The 19457-nt window shown below is 46.2% G+C and overlaps 1 protein-coding gene and 1 pseudogene across 2 annotated transcripts in view; one reads left to right on the top strand and one right to left on the bottom strand.

Moving 5' to 3' along the window:
* The window catches only part of MPP2 (MAGUK p55 scaffold protein 2), a 34940-nt gene that overhangs the window by 1602 nt on the left and 13881 nt on the right, over window positions 1-19457 (top strand). The window contains exons 2-5 of one of the 2 annotated variants that reach the window (XM_066627960.1): window positions 7646-7764; window positions 11862-12014; window positions 14533-14682; window positions 16692-16919. In XM_066627960.1, the coding sequence (XP_066484057.1) occupies window positions 7646-7764; window positions 11862-12014; window positions 14533-14682; window positions 16692-16919 (650 nt within the window). Of the gene's footprint in view, window positions 1-7645; window positions 7765-11861; window positions 12015-14532; window positions 14683-16691; window positions 16920-19457 lie in introns of those variants that run through there. The other variant, XM_066627961.1, reaches the window with a different exon arrangement.
* Window positions 13962-14081, bottom strand: LOC136654454 (5S ribosomal RNA; annotated as a pseudogene).

Raw genomic sequence — 19457 nt, 5'->3', positions numbered from 1 at the left:
TTCCTGTTCTGTCTCTTTGGACAGCAGTTTTTTAGGCTACAACCCTCTGCATGTCCATAGTGGCAATTCTCTGTATGCATGAATACAATTGTACTGCTGGTGTCTTTAAATCTTTTAGCCAAAATGGAAGATGGGGATGCAGCCTCTTGTTTAGGGTGTGTCCCCACTGCAGATTTGAAACCTCCTCAACCTAGTTTCATGAAAAACCAGTTCTGACAGCATGACTTCCTTCTTGGGAAGGAAAGGGAGAATAACGATGTGGTCATTTATGGCCTCTCGGTAGGGGGGAAAATGTACATTCTGGGCTTTGGGGAAATCTGTAATTTTGAGGCTGATCTTTCAAAATGTGCCCCCTGACATCTCAGTGGGGATTTTTGGCTTGCTGGGACAGTGCAGTGAATTCTTTCCTGGCTTAATGCGCAAGTAAGTGTTCCCATTTCCCTTTGTCAGATCTTGGAAGGCTTACATGGATTACAGATGGATGGCCCCCATCTCACTCCCAAGAAACCTCACAAATAGTAATTGTACGCAGGTATACCTGATGGCTGAGGTAGCATGCCAGATGCTACCCTCCTGATGATGTGCCGTCCTCTGCTCCTCCCATTCCCTGATGTTGTAACTCAGCGCTCTCCACCCCTCTACACTTCCTTTTCCTCTTTGTTCTCCTCTTTTTCCCAATTCAGGGAGTAGAAAAAGGAGCTGTGGAAGCAAATAGGTGGACAAAGGTTGGCACCCCCTGCCCAATTCGCTGCCTCGGGTCACCACTTCAGTTGGCCTCATGAACGGGCCGGACGTCAATTGAAAAAGTTTTGAGCATTCCGTCCACTGTTCCCTTTGTTGTAATGGGTTGCATCCAAGCCCCTTGTGTGAGCACACTCTCCTGCTCAATCAAGAGGGGGAGGGTGTGGTTTTTGGCCATTCCTCTTCCCCTCTCCAGCCCCCACCCCTGCATCTCCAAAAGTCTGCTCCAGAAAGGTCCCCAACCATCTGGAACAGATTTTTGGGGGCAGGGGCAGGAGAAGGAAGGGGAAATTGCCAATGTACTGACATGACCATGAAGGGCTTAAATATTGGAGACTTTCATGTTGGTCTGGCGTTCTAACTCCATGCATAGACTTTTCTAACTTGTTCCTTTCAGTTTCTAACTTAGGGCCCAATCCCATCCAGTTTTCCAGCGTTTATGCAGTCATGTCACTAAGCCATGTGCTGTTGCACTGTACAGTGAGGGGACGATCACAGAAGCCTCTTTCAAGTAAAGGAACATTTGTCCCCTTACTTCAGGGCTGTGTTGTGGTTACATCAGTACTGGAAAGTTGTATAGGATTGGTCCTTTAGTGTATTTTGCATTACAATAATGTAGCATGCTTGTTTGACTACAATGAAATGAGACTTTGTACCTCTGGTCCCCTATACCAGGGGTGTCCAAAGTTTTTGGCAGGAGGGCCACATCGTCTCTCTGACACTGTGTCAGGGACCAAGGGAAAAAAAGAATTAATTTACATTTAAAATTTGAATAAATTTACATACGTTTACATAAATGAATATATTAAAAATGAACTTATATGAATGAATGAAGGTCTTACAATAGCTCAAGGCCTATAAAAGGCCTTGCACAAAGCAAGGCTGGCCTTTCCTTTGCTGCTGCTACTGTGTCACAGATGTGAAACAACAAGCAGTGAAGGGAGCCCTCATCCCACAGCTCACGCGAGTGGTCAAACAGTCGCCCTCATGCTGAGAGCAGTTGCTTCGGGCCAGTGCGGGCTCCAACAAATCTCTGGAGGGCCAGAGGCTCATTGGAGACTGGGGGCTCCCTGAGGGCCGCATTGAGAGGCCTCGAGGGCCACAAGTGGCCCCAGGGCCGGGGTTTGGGCACCCCTGCCCTATACTGAACTGCTTTCATTAGTGGGTGTCAAAAGCAGCTTCTTTCCCAGGACAAATAGACTGGGGTCATGGTAAAGAAAAGTGTTAAATCCCCTCTCCTCTGTCGCCATCCCAAAGTGGATCAGTCTGCCCATGATCGCCACTGAGGAACACACTAGGACAGTGGTCTTCAACCTTTTTCATGCCACAACCCCAATAAGTAAAGAAAGTATGAAGCTGGGGGCCCACTGTCAACCCCTTCTCGGGACCCTGTCTGCCCACTCCCTGCCCTCAACGCTGCCGACTCTCCACCTGTGTTATGCTGTCTCAGCACTGTTTACTGTAGGCAAATATTCTTAGAGAGAGCAGAAGTTACCCTGAAGCCTGGCACTAGTGAAAGCTCATTTAGCACAACTGCTAAGAACCTGAGCAGGAATGGACACCATCTCCTGGTACCTTAAGGGCTGCACCAGATGCCTCCCCCTTACCTGGTGTTCAGTGGTCTTCAACCTGTTTCGTTCTTGTAAGTTGCCAGGACCCCACAACTGTGGCTTTGCAATCCCATTGTAGTCCTGACCCCAAGGTTGAAAAACACTGCATTAGGATGCAATGGCCAGGAATGTGCTCTTTGTAAAATGCAGTTTAGCCTTGAGGTTAGAAAACACAAGATGTTATCTTGCTACCACCTGGAACCTACCTGATTTCTTTGCTCCCACAACTTTGCCCCAGAGCAGAGGCTGGTTGCTCAAAACTTCTTTCAAAAAAAAATAAAAATGGATAATTAGCATTTGTTTGGATGTTTCTATTCTGTACCTTTAAACTCTTTATGGGGGGTAGGGTAGACAGTAAAAGTGATGGCTTTTAGTGTCTATGATTTGTCCTCTCCCACGAAGGGAAACCTTGCAGGTAGGGGGAGGGATTTAAAAGTTTCTATTCTGATTCGCTTCGGAACATCCTGCATCTAGCAAAATGCTAACCTTTGCAGAGGTCCAGCCTGTGAAAGACCAAAATCTGCGTCATCTGTCAAGCAAGCTCAGATGTGATTTTTGAGATATGCCAGGGGTGGCCAAACTTGCAAAATGTAAGAGCCACATAGGATAAACTTCAGAATTTAAATGCTTCTTAAATCATGCAGTTCTCAAGCCTCTGAAGCATATATACTGTACTATGATCTCTTCTGTTTTATCTCAGTGTTGCTTTGTTTCTCTCAGAGGCTCTCTACTGATCAAAAAAGAGTGCTCTTTGTAATTGATTACCTGTAGGTGCATGGCTTTAATGCTACACCAGTGCACCCTGAAATGCGTGCAGTCTATTTCTTCCATTTTGTTCCTTGTTCTTTGGAAAAGTTCTGTTCTACACCCCATTCCTTCTGAATTCCAGTTTGACTAGGAGTATTTTCAGCATTTGTTGATTTCAAGATTTGTTGATCTGCAAGAGGGATCTGAAGGCCTTAGGAGTGGACCTCAACAGGTGGGAAACCCTGGCCTCTGAGCGGCCCGCTTGGAGGCAGGCTGTGCAGCATGGCCTTTCCCAGTTTGAAGAGACACTTGACCAACAGACTGAGTCAAGGAGGCAAAGAAGGAAGGCCCATAGCCAGGGAGACAGACCAGGGACAGACTGCACTTGCTCCTGGTGTGGAAGGGACTGTCACTCCCGAATCAGCCTTTTCAGCCACACTAGATGCTGTTCCAGAACCACCTTTCAGAGCGCGATACCATAGTCTTTCGAGACTGAAGGTTGCCAATAACAACATGTTGATTTCAATTCTTGCAAGCCACCTTATGCCACAGTTGACTGGAAAGGCAGGACTGGTGTTGTAAAATGAAATTATGAAATTTATTATGGAATTGGGGGATATGCCATTTACCATATGCCAGTGTTCCATTTCTTAAGCTTATTTGAATCTTCTCAAGAATCTTCTCAGTGCCTTGAGTCTTTTTGTGCAGTGTTTCATTGAATCTTCTCTGTCTTGAGTCTTTTTGTGTAGTGTTCCACCGATTGATATAATATGGCATATAATAAACTTTGATATGACAGTGTAGACCAGGGGTGTCAAACATAAGGCCCGGGGGCCGGATCTTGCCTGCTGAAGCTTTTTATCTGGCCCTCGGGCTCTCATCTGCTGAGCAGTGCTAAGGAGTTATTGCTGCAAGGGCAGACCACATGAAAATTGGGCTCTCCCATATCTTGAAATATGATCAAGATTTGAGTAGTTTCTCTTCTGTCATTTGCAGTTGAGTTCCTAAGTGCTTATTTTTTGTTATGACCTATTTAATGACATCACTTCCTGCCTAATGACATTACTTCCGGCCCTCAGCAGGCATCATGTATGCTATTCGGCCCTCTGTATGAAACAAGTTTGACACTCCTGGTGTAGACAGTCATGCCAAGACTGCTTTCTTGTAGGATTCTGTACTTGAGCTGGCTCTGGGTACAGTTTGGATAGCGCCCACAGTTGTATAAGTTCCTTGAGCCGGCCTGGGAGGTTCACAAACGGGCCGTAAAGCATGTTTGCACCTCTGTCGGAGTCGGCTGGGCCTGCACAGGGACGTGTGCCAGCCCGCAGAGGCCCCATTCAGCCTCCGCACCAACAGGGATGGGTAAGTATTTCACCTACCTTGGACCATTCTAAGGATGTGGTGCTGTTAGCCAGGTTGGTCACATCTGCCAGGTGTCGTGTGGGACAAGTAATCGGAATAGGGATTTGATATGCATCCTGAGGTAAGCAAGTGTCCTTGGAGTAAACAGAACAAATCTCAAGAGGTTGTGCTGGCTTGTGACTCCTCATGCTTGGATTGCAGTCATCCTTAAAGGACTCTCTGGCTTGGGGAAGACATTGCTATTCAACCTCCTCAACCCTTTCCCCTCATGGGTTGTCATAGAGCACTGGTTCCCAAACTTTAACTAGCAGTTCCCTTGACCTACTGAGCCATTGGCTACGGCTCCCGCAGCTACAATCCTATACACATTTTATAGGGCGGCATGGTTTTTTTAAAGAAAGGATTCCATGGCTCCCTGGCTAGTTTCCATGGCTCCCAAGGGAGAAATAACTCACAGTTTGGGAACCACTGTCATAATGTGAATTGGAGCAGCCAATCAACAGCTTTGAGTCAGGGTGGGATGATCAAACAGGGAATAGACAGTTGCATTCTGACCTCCTAGGGTATGTGACTACACAAAAGGTGGGGGGAGAGGAGTGACCAGAGATAGAACTTGCTGCAGGGTATACATGGGTATACATACAGTATACATAGCCTGTTGATTGGCATTGATATCAATAAATGTGCCCAGTTTTAATCCAATGCTTGCCTCATGCCTTAGTGGGGGGCATGCAGGCAAAAAAATATACATGAATTGAAGGAACTGAAAGTTGAGTGAAATGGCAGAAAGCCCCCCCCCCACAGAGAGAGAGAGAGAGAGAGAGAGAGAGAGAGAGAGAGAGAGAGAGCGCCATGGAGGATTACTGATACATGGGTTCCACTTTGGAAACAAAGACCAGGTAATAAGTCCAGAAAACGGGGAGAAATTATAATGGCAAGCATTTCCAAAACTTGCCACTTAGAAATGAAGGGAGGAAAATGTATCTTTAAGCCCCCCTCCCCAGTAACCTTGAGCAGAGGGGAGAAGGAGCTGGCATGTTTCCATAGAGTGTTCAGTGGGGGGTAGGGATCCTTCAATTTCAGACCCACCAGTTAAATGGGGGAATGTTTAAATTCATCTTAAAAGCTGTGGTGGATCCATTTACCAGCTGAATTGATGAGAGCCTTGCAATCTAACCAGTCTTTTGCATAACCAACTCAGATTGACATCTCCCCTTTTCCAGATCCCGCATTGCAAGGGGTGAGGCAGAACCAGATTATGGGCATTGTGCTTGGTCCACGTGTGCACTTAGGAACACAAACAAGCAACGTCTGTGTGCCCCAGTTGGCTGTGACAGTGAGGCCCAGACATCTGTGGCTCATTCTTAGCGGTCAGCGTCATTAACGCAGAACAAAGATTTTGCTCTCTGTCAGTGAGTCAATGAAACAGGCAGGGAGTCTTCCGAGGATGCTAGAGTTGGTAATTCTGGGAGGAATGTTTGAGACCTTGGCCACAGGCATGACACAGAAAATTGCAGAGAATTCAGCTGTTTATCTCTGCTGCTCTTATCTCTCCTTTGACAGCTAATTGTCCCTATGTATTGGGAGGTGGGAGAACAAGGCAGCCTGCAGCTCCTGCTTCCTTGTGAGTTTGCCTGTTTTCCCTTCCTGCATTTTCTGCCTCTCTCTTGGAGTTGCAAGATTCTCACCTGTCTTGTCTGGTTCACAAGCACATCCAGGTAATGCATGTGAAACCCTTTGCACACTTGAAAAGTGCTATATAAATGGTAAGAACATCAGAAGATAGAATCTCGCACAGGCAACTCCTTGTTCTGCTTGTTTCTACCTAGTTTGTCTAGTTTCTACCAGAGTTTGTCTACCTACCTGGGAGTTTGCAAGTGTGTGAGTGATTTTTTTTTTTTTAATATGGGGAGCATTAAAAAATGCAATCGGCCCTTGCACAGTCCATCCTACCCTGCTCAAGACAACGTCATTCCCAGCTCATTCTGCTCCATGTGTAGACCTAGCCTCAGAGTTTGTCTTCTTTGGATGTGATTAATGTAACATGTTGATTAATGTAATGCCGTGTGTTGCATGTAACAGGCTCTCCAAATGTATTTACATGGCGAGCATTAAGCAATGTTGCAGTTGGTTCGATTCTTGCGGTTTTCCACAAGTGAAGGGTTCTAAGAAATTGCATAGATCTTAGCACCAATGGCAACTTTTCCCCCAGAGCAAATAGCAGTCATGGAGGAAGAATCCAGCAGGGCAAAGGGTAAAATCTCTTCTTCTTCCAACTATGCTTCTCGTCTGTACAATGTCTGTACCTTGTCCCCCTGGTGGCTGCTATTTAGAAAAATAACAAAATAACAAAGGGTCAATGACTGTGCTTAAAATAACAGGTCATTTGGCCATCAGTGTTGACCTTTTAGGAATCAGGAACCCGACTTTTACAACTTTGATCTTTTGATACATATCACAATGTTGTTTTGGTGGCCAAAAGGCACATTTTGCTATATTGGAACTCCCATGTTTCTTACTTCATTGGAACCCCAAATAACCAGTCTGTTGGTTCTTTGTGCTGGGGGGGGGGGGGAGCAAATTGCCTGTCATCAACAGGACACCTCTGACATCTTCATGTCTACATGGCAATATTTATTCAGTCTCTGAGCTGTGGCTGCATGTTCCCTGGATTCCTCTGCTGTTGCATTTCCCTATTCCCTTTCTCCTGTACCCCACTTAACCCCTTTAACGATATCTGTCTGTCTGATCCTTTTACACTATAGCTTTTTAATATGTGTTTTTTTTCCCTTTTCCTGTATTGTAGAGGTTCCCAAACTGCGTGTTGCAACACCCTGGGGTGTCACAAGGCACTCCCTGGGGCGTTGCGGGCCGCCAATTGGCCGGCTGTGAGACCAAATGGGACACTACAAACAGCATGGGCTGAACTTCTGCCTGCTTTCCTGCTCTGAGCCTCTTACTTCCATTTGTAGTGTCTCTCACTGTCTACGAACTAGAAACTAACTGGCAATGATGTCATTGCCAGTCACTTCTGGGAGCTGTGCGTTGTACTTGCAACACATGGGGGCATCACAGGACACTGAAGGTTGGGAAGCACTGCTGTATTGGATAGATAGGGGTGTGTGTTCATATTTTTCCAATTAAAAAACTTAGAATAACAGCATTGTCCTTCTTTCTCTACACAGCCATGCAACAGGTCCTGGACAACCTCAGTGATCTCCCCAACTCCATGGGAGCAGGAGATCTGGACCTCATCTTTCTCCGTGGCCTCATGGAGAGTCCAATAGTAAGATCATTGGCTAAGGTACAGTTAAATGGGGTAGTGGAGTAAGCGGACAGTAGCCGAACAGAACCTGCATCTTCAGCTCCACCCATTCCTGCTGCATCCCTTCCTCCTCCTTAATTTCGTCCCCTAATGCATTTGCCAAATAGCTAATAGTTAACAACATACTCTGTGCTTCCTTTCACTCTTTGGCCTTCACTTAGAAGGAGTTGTTCTACTGTATATTTGTCCTCTCTACCAGTTTGTGCATGCACAAGCAAAGTATCTACCTACATGCACACTTTTCCAGTCTCTCGAACTGAAATGGTCCAATGTGTTGGTGCTGATGAGCAGTTTTGGCCACGTCTTCCAGGACTCTGTTTGAGCAAAGTGAAGCTTACCATAGCTGAGATGCCATATCTGTTCTCCATGCCAGGTTCCAGTCTGGAATATGTGAAGCACTGATTAAAAAAAAGAGATCGCTTCCAGGCATGTGTCGTGTACTTAGAGCCAAATAGTTGTAAGGGTTCTAATTGGTTATCCAGTCCAAGATCATGTCCCAGAGGGGATGGTCTTTGCTTAAGGAGCACCTGACAGATCTTGGAAGACCTTCAACGTTGGAGATTTTTACAGTCTCTCCTGCCAGCTGGCTCCATTAGTGAAGTGTTGGTATAGTTAAAGAAGCCTCCTAATTTTCCTCCTAAAATCTTCATTCCTGTGTTGATTCTCACCCTATGCCTATGATGCAATTGTTCTCATCTCTCCATAACTACAATATCCAGGCAGATCTGAGCCTTCCCAGCAAACCTCTTTTTTTTTAGAGAGAGAAAGGGCACAATCCTAACCAGGTCTACTTAGAAATAAGTCCTATTTTGTTCAGTGGGGCTTACTCTCAGGAAAGTGTGGTTAGGATTGCAGCCAGAGTCTCTCCATGGCCTGGCTACTCTACAAAAGCACAATACTTGTATTTCCTTTGATGGTCTTTTACCAACCTCAGGGTTGGCCATCAGTGAGGCCTACTGAGGCATTTGCTTCAGGTGGCAGATGGGCAGCATTGCCTCCTTCCACACACCTGTCTCCACTAGTTGTCCTCCTTCAGCTCCCTGGATTTGAAAAGAGAAAGGGAACATAGAGTAAGTGTGGAGGACAGTAAACTGGTGGACGAGGGTGTCTCTGAGATTCTATCCAGCACTCTTTTCTCCTGCTCTCTTTTCATATCCAGGCAAGAGTGGGAGGACAAGAGGCAGAGGTAGCTGGCACGCCATCAGTGGAGGAGGACTGCTTTTGGTGTACCGCCTTAGTTGCTGGCATATCTTTGGCTGGCGTTTGCCAGCCTCATGAACATCAATATGTGTCCACTTCAGGTGTATGCCAGCTTCTAGGAAATTGCTCAACTTCAGCCAGAGTTCAGGAAGACATAGTTCTGGCATTTATTTTTTCATCTTAGAACACACCCCAGGGACATGCAAATTGCATCTAAGCATGTGCAGAGTGCCTTTCTTTTGCTCCAGAAGATGTCCAATGTGCAGATATTTCAGATCTATCATTTTTAATGCAAAAGTCAACCTTGGTATTTGACATTTTGAATAAGAACATAAGAACGTAAGAACAGCCCCACTGGATCAGGCCATAGGCCCATCTATTCCAGCTTCCTGTATCTCACAGCGGCCCACCAAATGCCCCAGGGAGCACACCAGATAACAAGAGACCTCATCCTGGTGCCCTCCCTTGCATCTGGCCTTCTGACATAGCCCATTTCTAAAATCAGGAGGTTGCGCATACACAACCTGAATGGAAAACTTCACTTTGATTTGAATGCTTTAGACTTATTGATCTCTCTCGATAGCTTTCATTTTGGTGGGCTTCAAATGTGAAATTTCAAAAGATGCCCAACTGTCTAAAATGGGGAAGTATTAATGTGTATTGTATGCTCTCTATAGCATACGGTGTGAATAAAAAATAAATACCATAGATATCCACTCCTAAACTCTTATCACATATTAGATATTGATGGTTGCCTGCCAACCATCAATTGCTGTCAAATGTTGTCTTTCCCCTTCTCCCCTTTACTGATGAGTAATAAAAATAATAATGACAATGAAAACTACAAATCCAGAAAAAGATTAACCTATTTCTGCCCAGCCCACAGGTGTACGCATTTAGTCCCTGTTGCGTATATGCAACATTGGGCAGAAATGGCTTAAGGAAATGGAGGGGGGTGTAGGATAAAAAATAATACACAATATTTTTATGAATGTGCAAACCATCAGTGTATGAATAGCCAACTGGAGAACTCAGGATTCTGTGGAAACTTGTTGGGCTTCTTTAATTAATTAGTGATTAATGATGGAGACCAAATTTCCAAGAATGATCATCTATCACTACTAATTACAAGGAATATTGGGTGTTTTCTACTCTGAATTCTCAGTGTATGTTGGAGAAGTCCAATGATGACCTGAATGTGTCTTAGAACATGCCCCAGAATAATATTTAATGCAAAGTGGGTTCCATGTTGGCCAAGTTAATGTGTAACGGTAGGAAGTTTTCAAAACAATGTGCGTATTGCCTGTCCAGACTGTTTTGTCATGCACGTTAGCCAACATGTCAACTAGCAAATACAGGCATAGATCTACTGACACATTGGACAAGGCAATCATACATTATTGGGTGTCAAATGCAGCTGTCGGATAGTCGTGAGCATTCAGCTACTTGGGAAAGGCAGTGTGGTCTAGTAGTTAGAGTATCAAACTATGACCTGCAAGACCTGGGTTCAAATCCTCACTTGGCCACTGGGTGATTTGGAACCAGTCGTGCACACTCTGTCTAGTGGCACAATTCTAGGCATGTCTACTCAGAAGCAGGCCCCATTAACTTCTCTTGCTCCCAGGGAAGTGTGTTATCAGATTGTACATCTTGGGGCTTGTTACAAAGGTCACATGTGAGAGAGAACTATGTGTGCCCATCTGAGCTTTTTGGATGAAGGGCAGGATAGAAATGCAGCAAGGAAATATTTAAATCCTGGCAATCAGAATTTGCTAAGTAGGATTTTGCAGGGAATTTTTGGGAATTGTATGCAAGTGTGTGTGTTCAGCTCTGTGCCAGAATAAGTAACAGCTATTTACCCTGTAAATGTCGGGAATCAAGAGGATGGCATCTGGGTCAGAGGCGTGACTTCCTGGCAGTCTTGAGCTCCAGCTGTCTTCCTTTTAGATATTAAGAGCTCATTTTATCAGGCAAAGGAGACAGTCCTGGACTAGATAGACCAATGGTCTAACTGGATCTGCTTCATATCCCAGCCCATGTTTTCTAGATGAAGGGACCCAACCATTCAAGAGGTAGATATCATCTCTGTTCTTGTGTGTTCCTGTAAAATAGCACTCAGAGGTCTCAGACACTGCCCTTCCTTGGCTGTGGCTACCCATGCAAATTCTACTTTTGACATCTTTCAGTGCTGGACCTGGTAATGAAAACAGATCCCTGAACTGAGATCTGACTCAAACCAAGCATTCCCCCCCCCCTTACAGAATTTAGCGGGTAATGCTAAGCCTCTGCTTGAGAGTCTCTTATTTTTAGCCTCTTTTGTGTCTGCTTCCCTTTGGGCAGCCCTCCTTGGGGCTCATCCAGAGCAGCTCATTCATTCCTCTTGCAGCAGAGATATTTATGACGTCTGGCTTTTGCTCCTTAGACGGTCAGGGGAGGCTGTGATCTGTTCAAGAATGCTGTTTGCCAGGCATCTCTGAGCAAGTGGGTTGTGGATGTAATAGTTCTCATCCTTTATGCTATTTTCAACACACCCTATCTTTTTTCTTTTTCTTTTGGCTGCAAAAAGAACTGATGAATCTCTCCTAGCCTGGCAGGCACGCACTGGGTGATGCTGTCTTATTTTAGAAATGTCTGTAAGCCTCACACACACACACACACACACACACACACTTGGGTTTTTTTTTTTTTTCTTTTTAAAGCTTGGAGCACATCATTCTTAGGGAATCCATGGAGGCATCTCAGGTCCCTTCCTTATCTGAAGGCCTCCAGCACCCCTCCTAACTACCGTGAGCCAGTGTTGGAGGGACAAAGGGTTGAGTGGGAGGGGAGTTGTTTGTTTATGTGGACCTCTAATCCTCCCTCCTTCACTCCCGCAGGCTCATGAGCGGCTGGAAGAGACAAAGCTGGAAGCCGTGAGGGACAACAACTTGGAGCTGGTCCAGGAGATCCTCAAAGACATCACTTGCATTGCTCAGCAAGACAGCACAGCTGCTGAATTGGCTCGCATCCTTCAAGAGCCTCACTTCCAGGTAGGAGAAGGGCTCCCTTGAGAGTGGGCTGGGGGCTGAGGGCAAAGAGGAAAGGAGACACTTCCAGATTTTGCAGGGGGGGGTGTGTGAGGGTGGGTTATGCCATGTTGAGTGGGAAGTCTGGGCCACATTTCAGGTGTGCGTGTGTCAAGAAAAGTGATTCATATGGGTTCAGGTTTCACAGGTGTTGTTAGTGGGAGTCCAATGCAAACAGGTTTGAGGTGTGTGGGTGGCACTAGATTGAACACCAAAGATACTTCCTGGTAGTGGTGTTGGGGGAACAGCCATGATTTGACTACTTTATACCAGCCAGAAGGGTTGTGTTCAAACTCCTGCAGTAATGGTGGGATTTGCCCTGTTCAGCATAGGAAACAACAGCAAGTCTTATAGAGTGACTTGAGACATCCGGCTAATGCCATTTGCTTATTATCTCATATATTTTTATCCCCCTTCTCTTCCATGATGGAAGTCAAGCCAGTTTACTTGGGAGGGGATCCTTGGTGGCTCCTACAGACCCACTTAGCTTTAGCAAAGAGGCTGGCATAATTTGCATTTAGACCATAGATGTAATGGGCACGTGTATGTATAGCTCACCCTAAGGATTTGAATTGGGGTGGGCTATCAGTCATGCTGCTGTTGTTTAGTCTGTCTAGCAATTTCCTGCAAGCAGCATACTTTGCCATGGTTCTCTAGTTCTTGGTCTTGATATCATCTGCTTTAGAAAATATCAATTGACCAGATATTTGCTTTGTAGTCGGTTTGATATGGATGTGCTTTAATTACCTTGCTTTGCCCTGTTGCCCAGCGATCTGGGGGATGCAAAAAGCCCGTGGTGAGGACATGTGTGTCTGAACTGAAATGAATTTTGGGGGGGAGGGGGAGAGGGGAAGGTCAGGCGGGTTGGAATTTTGACTGCCTTGGGCCTTTAAAAGGGGAAAAGTGGGATAAAAATGTTCCAAAAGAAGTAACTTTTAAAATAAATTACCAAGTTTTTAATTGAATGTACAGTCTTCTGATTTGGTTTGTTTCCCTGTTATAGATGCTGTTGGATTTAGGGTTGAAGGATTGAGAAATAATTCCTGTGTTGCTTTGAATGTTTGAACTGGGCATGCTCAAAGAGCAGCATAGGAACCAAGAGGGGTAAAGAGGGGCAAATGGCAAAGAAAAGTTTCTTAAACCGACATGCAACCAGGAATTTTAGTACTGGGGTAGCTGTACATCTGGCTGTAAGTCCAGCAAAATCTGTCCATCAGCAAAACTTGCTACGGAGAAGAACATTAACTTTTTGCCCTTGAGAATGGAGGGAATTGGGCAGAATATGATCAGAGTGTATCAGGCCGTTCTGGGAACTTTAAGGAGCCTGATGATAATGCCCCACAGGTTTATTTCTAAATCCCTTGTCTTATAACTTTAGGGTTGTTTTATAAACCTTATCACATTTCAGAAGCAAAATTGAAAGACCTTTGGAATGATTTTGATGTGTGGCTATGACCCCCGACCCCCCCAATCATTCAACACTCACTATATGTGATGATTATTTGGCAATGTGGGGTGTGTGTGTGAACTTGCTGGACAGAATCTCATCTATATTACACGTAACTAGGAAATCACTGGAGAGGAGATCTACTTTGGCTGCACTGGCTTCTGCTACAGAATTGACCCAATGTGCTAGGCTAGGATCCAGTATATACCAGGGATCTGTCTAGAAGACAGATGCATAAGTTTTATAGTTAAGTATGTTGGTCTTAGACCAGGGAGACCTGGATTCAAATCCCCATTCAACCTTAAAGCTCATTGGGTGATTTTCAGTCGGACACTATCTCTTGGTATAACCTACCTCACAGGGTTGTTGTGATGATCAGGGGTGGACAGAACCATGTGCATTACCTTAGGCTCTTTGTAGGAAGGGTTGGTTGGCAACCTTCAGTCTCGGAAGACTATGGTATAAGCCTACAGCACCCAGTATTCTCAGGCGGTCTCCCATCCAAGTACTAAAAAGGCCTGACCCTGCTTAGCTTCCGAGATCAGACAAGATCGGACATGTGCAGGGTAACAGTGGCTACAGGAAGGGTTAGGTTCTTTTTTAAAAAGTGGAATAAATAGATTCTGGTATGTCCCATGCAGTATTATGTGCACCGCTTTCTGGGATTGATCTTGTACGGCTCCATTTCATGACAGACCCAGGGGACTTAAGGTGTCACAGCGGTCTTAGCCACATTGAGTGGATCTTTTTAGAAATTTATTTGGAATCTAGTGTGTAGAATCGGAGAAGAAGGGCCTTCTATTGAGCTAACTGGGATACATTATTTTGAACATGAATGGGGCGAGGGGGAAATTGCTAATGGAGATCAAGTGAGATTCCAGGGGACTCAATTTGGATAGGTTTTGCTGCACCTAGGAGAGACTTATGCCTGCTGTTTTATTGATCTTTGGTGTCAGCTGACCAATGTCTCTTTTTCTGCTTCATCATCTCACCTTCCTCCATTCACCCTCTTCTTCCTGCTGCATCACTTCTCAGTCCCTCTTGGAAACTCATGATTCTGTGGCCTCCAAGAGCTACGAGACTCCACCACCCAGTCCGGTCCTGGACCCCATGTTCAACAACCAACCGGTACCTCCTGATGCGGTGCGCATGGTGGGGATTCGTAAGACTGCTGGGGAGCACCTGGTGAGTGAACTGTCCCTGGTTGTGGTAGGCTTGACTCTGTTTTAAGGACACTGCTCATAAAAGAAAGGTCTTTGCCTTAAGGAATGTTTACAATCTAAACATTTCCCAGTGTGGGGAGACAGCAGAAGGGAGAGAGAGATAAAGGTACCAGGAGAAGAATATAAGTAAGGTTAGTTACATGCACTTGGGCTACATTATGTTTGGGGTGAGGACTGAGGATCTTTGACATCAGTTTGAACATTTGTTGGTCTCTAGCTGGAATTTAGTGAAGGGCAAGCTTCATTGGTGGTCCAGCCAGACCTGCTGCATGATGCCACCAGAGATGACAGTGCCAACTCCCCAACTCAGCAACAAACATAAAAGCAGCAACTCACCTTGCTTTTTTCCATGAGATCCTTTTCTATGAAACAGTAAGTGAGGGTCATGCTGGGAATTCCCAGCATTTTGTCTCACTTCCTGTTGCATTTGAAGGAACAACGTAAGTGGCTGCTTTTTTGTTAGTTTTTTTTGGGGGGAGGGGGGCAGTAGATCACTGCTGCCTGAAAAAAGTGTGAGCAGCAGTGATCCAAGTCACAACCCCACCTCATTCCTTTCTCACATGGTCCTTTTAAGTGCGACGAGTTAGCTGAGTGACACATGTCATTATGCCCATGTGGGATTTTGGGCGTGGGCAACAGTGATCTGTTTCCCTACTCCGCACTTCCTTGTGTGGCCCTTTAAACCTAAAGGGACAATGCACAGAAGGGGTGAGGTGAGGGCATGAGGCAGATCAGTGTGGCTCCATCTACAGCAGGCTGGAGGGCGGTAGCAGTGTATTCGGGATGAAGGGCACCCTTATTCTGCTTCTTCCCCGCTGCTGTATGAGGCTGTATCATTTGCATCATGGATGGGCTGGCCCTGGCAAGCTCACCTGCCTTGAATCAGAGTGGGTCAGAAATCAACCTGCTATATTTTCCCTTCCCAAATTAGGAAATGTCCCTCCTTATTTCTGAGCCATTCCAAATTTGTTTAGAGAAGCAGCCAAGTAAGAGTGGGGTGGTGAGGAAGGGATCTGGACGACCTGGTTGGTAGGTGAGAGTAGTGGTAGACAGTGGAATTCTGTCTGATTTGGATTCCAAACTGAGCCAGAGAAGAATTTGGAGGGGGTTGTCGTACTTGTATTTGAGGAGAGTATTATGAGCCTGTGAGATTCGTATTTCTCAACCTGAGAGTATTAAAGTCAGGGTGTAATCTTAATTTGTGCTAGAAGCAGGCCAGTGGGCCTGCACTGCATCCAGCACAAGTTTGGGGCCTAAAGCAACACAGCCCGAGGCAAGGGGAAACTTTTCCCCTTCCCATGTGTCATGCTGCAGCAGCCCCAATGGGTCTACTCAGATCTGTGCCACCTGACAAGGTGGTGCACATCCAAGCAACCCGGGACTGCCCTGGGCCGCCTGGGAACGGAGTCAAGTTCCGATATAACTGCCGGATCATGGCCCCGCCACCAACTCCCCTCTTGCCCACCCCTGGGAATGCCCACCGCCCGCCATCCCCCCGCCCCAGAACGCCTCCTCCTGCCTCCATGCCCCTCCCAACCCCTACATCAGCCGAGCTTAGCCAATGCAACTCACCCTCTCCCCAGGGTCTGTGGCAGCGCGGGGAGGCCTGTGCATGTTTGTGCACCAGCCTATCTCCCCAACGAGTGGCGCAAAAGTGTTTTGCGACACTCCCAGGCTGGCTCAAGGGACTTGCGTCGGTTCATATGAATTCTAGGATTGCGCCCTCAGTGACATATTTAGTTGGAGTGCTGGAGACTGTAACACATGGACATCACAGCATTAGAACTCCTGCCAAAATTAGATGGAAGCAGAATTCAGGGCCACAACTCTGATTCTAAAATCTCATATAATCTTGCACCAGGGATGCTTTTGGGTAAAACTAAACCTTTCTAACCAAATAGCATATATTTTCCTTCACGCTCAGGTGTCCTGTGCCAACTCCTATGCTTCATTTGTTCCTCTTGCCCCCAGGGCGTAACGTTCCGGGTAGAGCGAGGTGAGCTGGTGATTGCCCGCATCCTTCATGGTGGCATGATTGATCAGCAGGGCCTACTGCATGTGGGTGACATCATCAAGGAAGTGAATGGGCAAGAAGTAGGCAGTGACCCACGGGCACTCCAGGAGGTGCTGAAAAATGCCAGTGGAAGCGTCATACTCAAGATCCTCCCCAGTTACCAAGAGCCACACCCACCACGCCAGGTAGGAGACCTCCCCCCCCAATCTGCAAAATTAATATTGCTAATTGACATCTTCTCTAAGCCCCAGTTGGAGGAAGTGGAGCATGTGCTTCATCTAAGATGGAGGCATTTTCTATTCTCCTGATTCATTTCAGTGCATTTCATCCGTCTCTCCTTCCTTGGAGATGTGGTGATGGCACCTGGTGTAGATGCCTTTAAGAAGGGTTTGGACAGATTGATGAAGGAAAAGCCCATCACAGGGTATAAGCCATACACAGCCTCCTGGTTTTTAGAGGTAGGCTATCTCTGAATGCCAGATGCAAGGGAGTAGCAACAGCATACAGGCATCTTGTTGCCGTATGTGCTCCTTATGGGATCTGGTGGGCCACACTGAGATACAGGAAACTGATGGGGCTTTGGCCTGATCCAGTTGGGCTCGTCTTATGTCCTCATGTTCCTTTCTTCGTGGCTGCATTTTGAGAAAGGATCAGTTGCATACTTTTATAATATGAGTAATTTTATCATATTAATATCAATCTGGTCCAATAATTTTTAACTGACTTATCATAAATTCATGTATTATTATTCTGTTAACATTGAGGTGTCTTTTTGTAAGCAATCACGTACATCTTCAAGTGTCTCAGAGTTGAAAACCGTGGTTAAAAGGTGGGGTTGTCGCTCATACATTTCTGAGCTGAGCTTTGGAAAGTTTGTCATGACTTTACAGGGCCAGGAGGGGCTTGGGGAAAACCACCCCACCTGTTTTGTATATTTTGGCGTTTGGGGGATGGAGCTCGCCGGAGTGCCTGGCAGCTGGATGTTTTCATGATGCATGCTGCCTTTGTTGCCCCTGAATGCTCTTTAGAATGAAGGTACTTTATATTATGACTCAAGCGAGAGGCCTTCCTTAGAAGGACACAAGGATTAAATTGTGGATGGACTGCAGAATGGACTGAGAGTCTAAAGTCAGCACCTTGGCCAGCAGCACTGTGTGAGCCAGAAACAAAACTAGGGCTGCAAACATATTCACACTTCCTTAGCAATAAATTCAACTGAACATAATGGGACTTGTTTTTGAGAAAACCTGTAAATAAAATAAGAAACTGTATTTATGCAAGAGTGTGTGTGTGCCCTAGACCCCACCTTCTTGGAGGAGCATGCTTCCCAGTTAGAAGGGCTGTGCTGAGTTCCTGAGATATGTGCTGTTGCATGGCTAGTGTTGTCTTCTGCTGCCTCTGGAACTGGAGTAGTAGAGATGGTAGGAATCCCCAGAACTGAGGAGGATCTGGGGAGGTGGTGGAAGATAGAGGCATGGGGTCTCAGCACTCAGCACCACCCCAGCTGAAAACAGAAGTAACACCAAGAGGACTAGCTGGGTGCTTTGCCTTTAAGTAGGAGCTCATGTTACTTCAGGATCTTGGACCCATCACCTAGCTGGGTAAGTGGGCAAGCACCGTTGATGCATGCAGTATGCTCAATGAAAGATCAGGGCAAATGCACAAAGGGGAGTTAATTACCTTGATTAACCTGTGGTTACCTAAGATTTGTTTATTTTCCACATTTTTATACCAACCTTCCTCCAAGGAGCTCCAGGTGGTGTACATAGTTCCTCCTCTCCTTTTGTCCTGATAACAACCCTGTGAGGTAGGTGAGGCTGACAGATAGTGACTGACTCAGGAAACATCATGGCTGAGTGGAAATTTGAACCTGTGCCCAGCCATGTGCTCACTTTGGTCCTGTGAGCGGCTGTTGCTGCTTCCTTCTTCCCTTTCCTCAATAGCAAAATGAGAAGCTGGAGCTCCAGCAAAGAATCCTTTTCAGTTGAGACTGGGCCTACCAGCCTTGAACTAGAATCTCTGGCAGAAAATGGATGCCTCCTGCCCTGTCACTACCAGGCTGTCTTTCTCCTTTTCCAACCTCAGAGGTAAATACTTGGCTTTGGAGAAAGGCAGGGAGAGAGGTAGTGGCAACAGCAGCAACCCCTTTTTGTGGAAAAGTTTCCAAGCCTGTCTAGAGTGCTACCTGCATTGACACACTTGCAAATACTTTCTCCCTTTCAAGTCAAAAATTGGAATGCTCCTGCACGCCCATTTCCTGATCTGTAGAAGTAGAAGATCTGTAAAAGTAGAATTCCCCTGGGGGCTGGGAATAAGAATAGGCCCTCAGTTTGGTTGTACTTGTCGTAAGAGGCGACTAAACAGCCACCGGTTAGATGGGACTCGTCAGCCTGGGAAGGCAGCTCATCGGAGAGAAGGAAAACTCTGATCCCAAACCTCCACTGCCTTGTGGCTACATCCAGTTATGGGAAAGGCTTCAGGAGTCAACCTCGAGGCAAAATCCGGAGCCGGAGTCCCTGAGGCAGTTCATGGCTGAACACAGTCACGTTCTGGCAACTCCTGCGACGCCGCTGGAACCAACCGTATTGGCCTCTGCCTTTCCATTGGACCATTTCAGCGATGTGGAAAGGGGGGATTTGCTGCATGGGAAACAGTCTATCCTCCATATCTACTTTACCCAGGCTTCACGCACTGGAGAGGACACTCTGTTCCAGAGCCACCAT

The sequence above is a fragment of the Tiliqua scincoides genome, chromosome 5 (assembly GCF_035046505.1).
Source record: "Tiliqua scincoides isolate rTilSci1 chromosome 5, rTilSci1.hap2, whole genome shotgun sequence".
NCBI lineage: Eukaryota > Metazoa > Chordata > Lepidosauria > Squamata > Scincidae > Tiliqua > Tiliqua scincoides.
The sequence above is the reverse complement of the archived record's forward strand: the minus strand, read 5'-3'. Positions and strand labels throughout refer to the sequence as shown.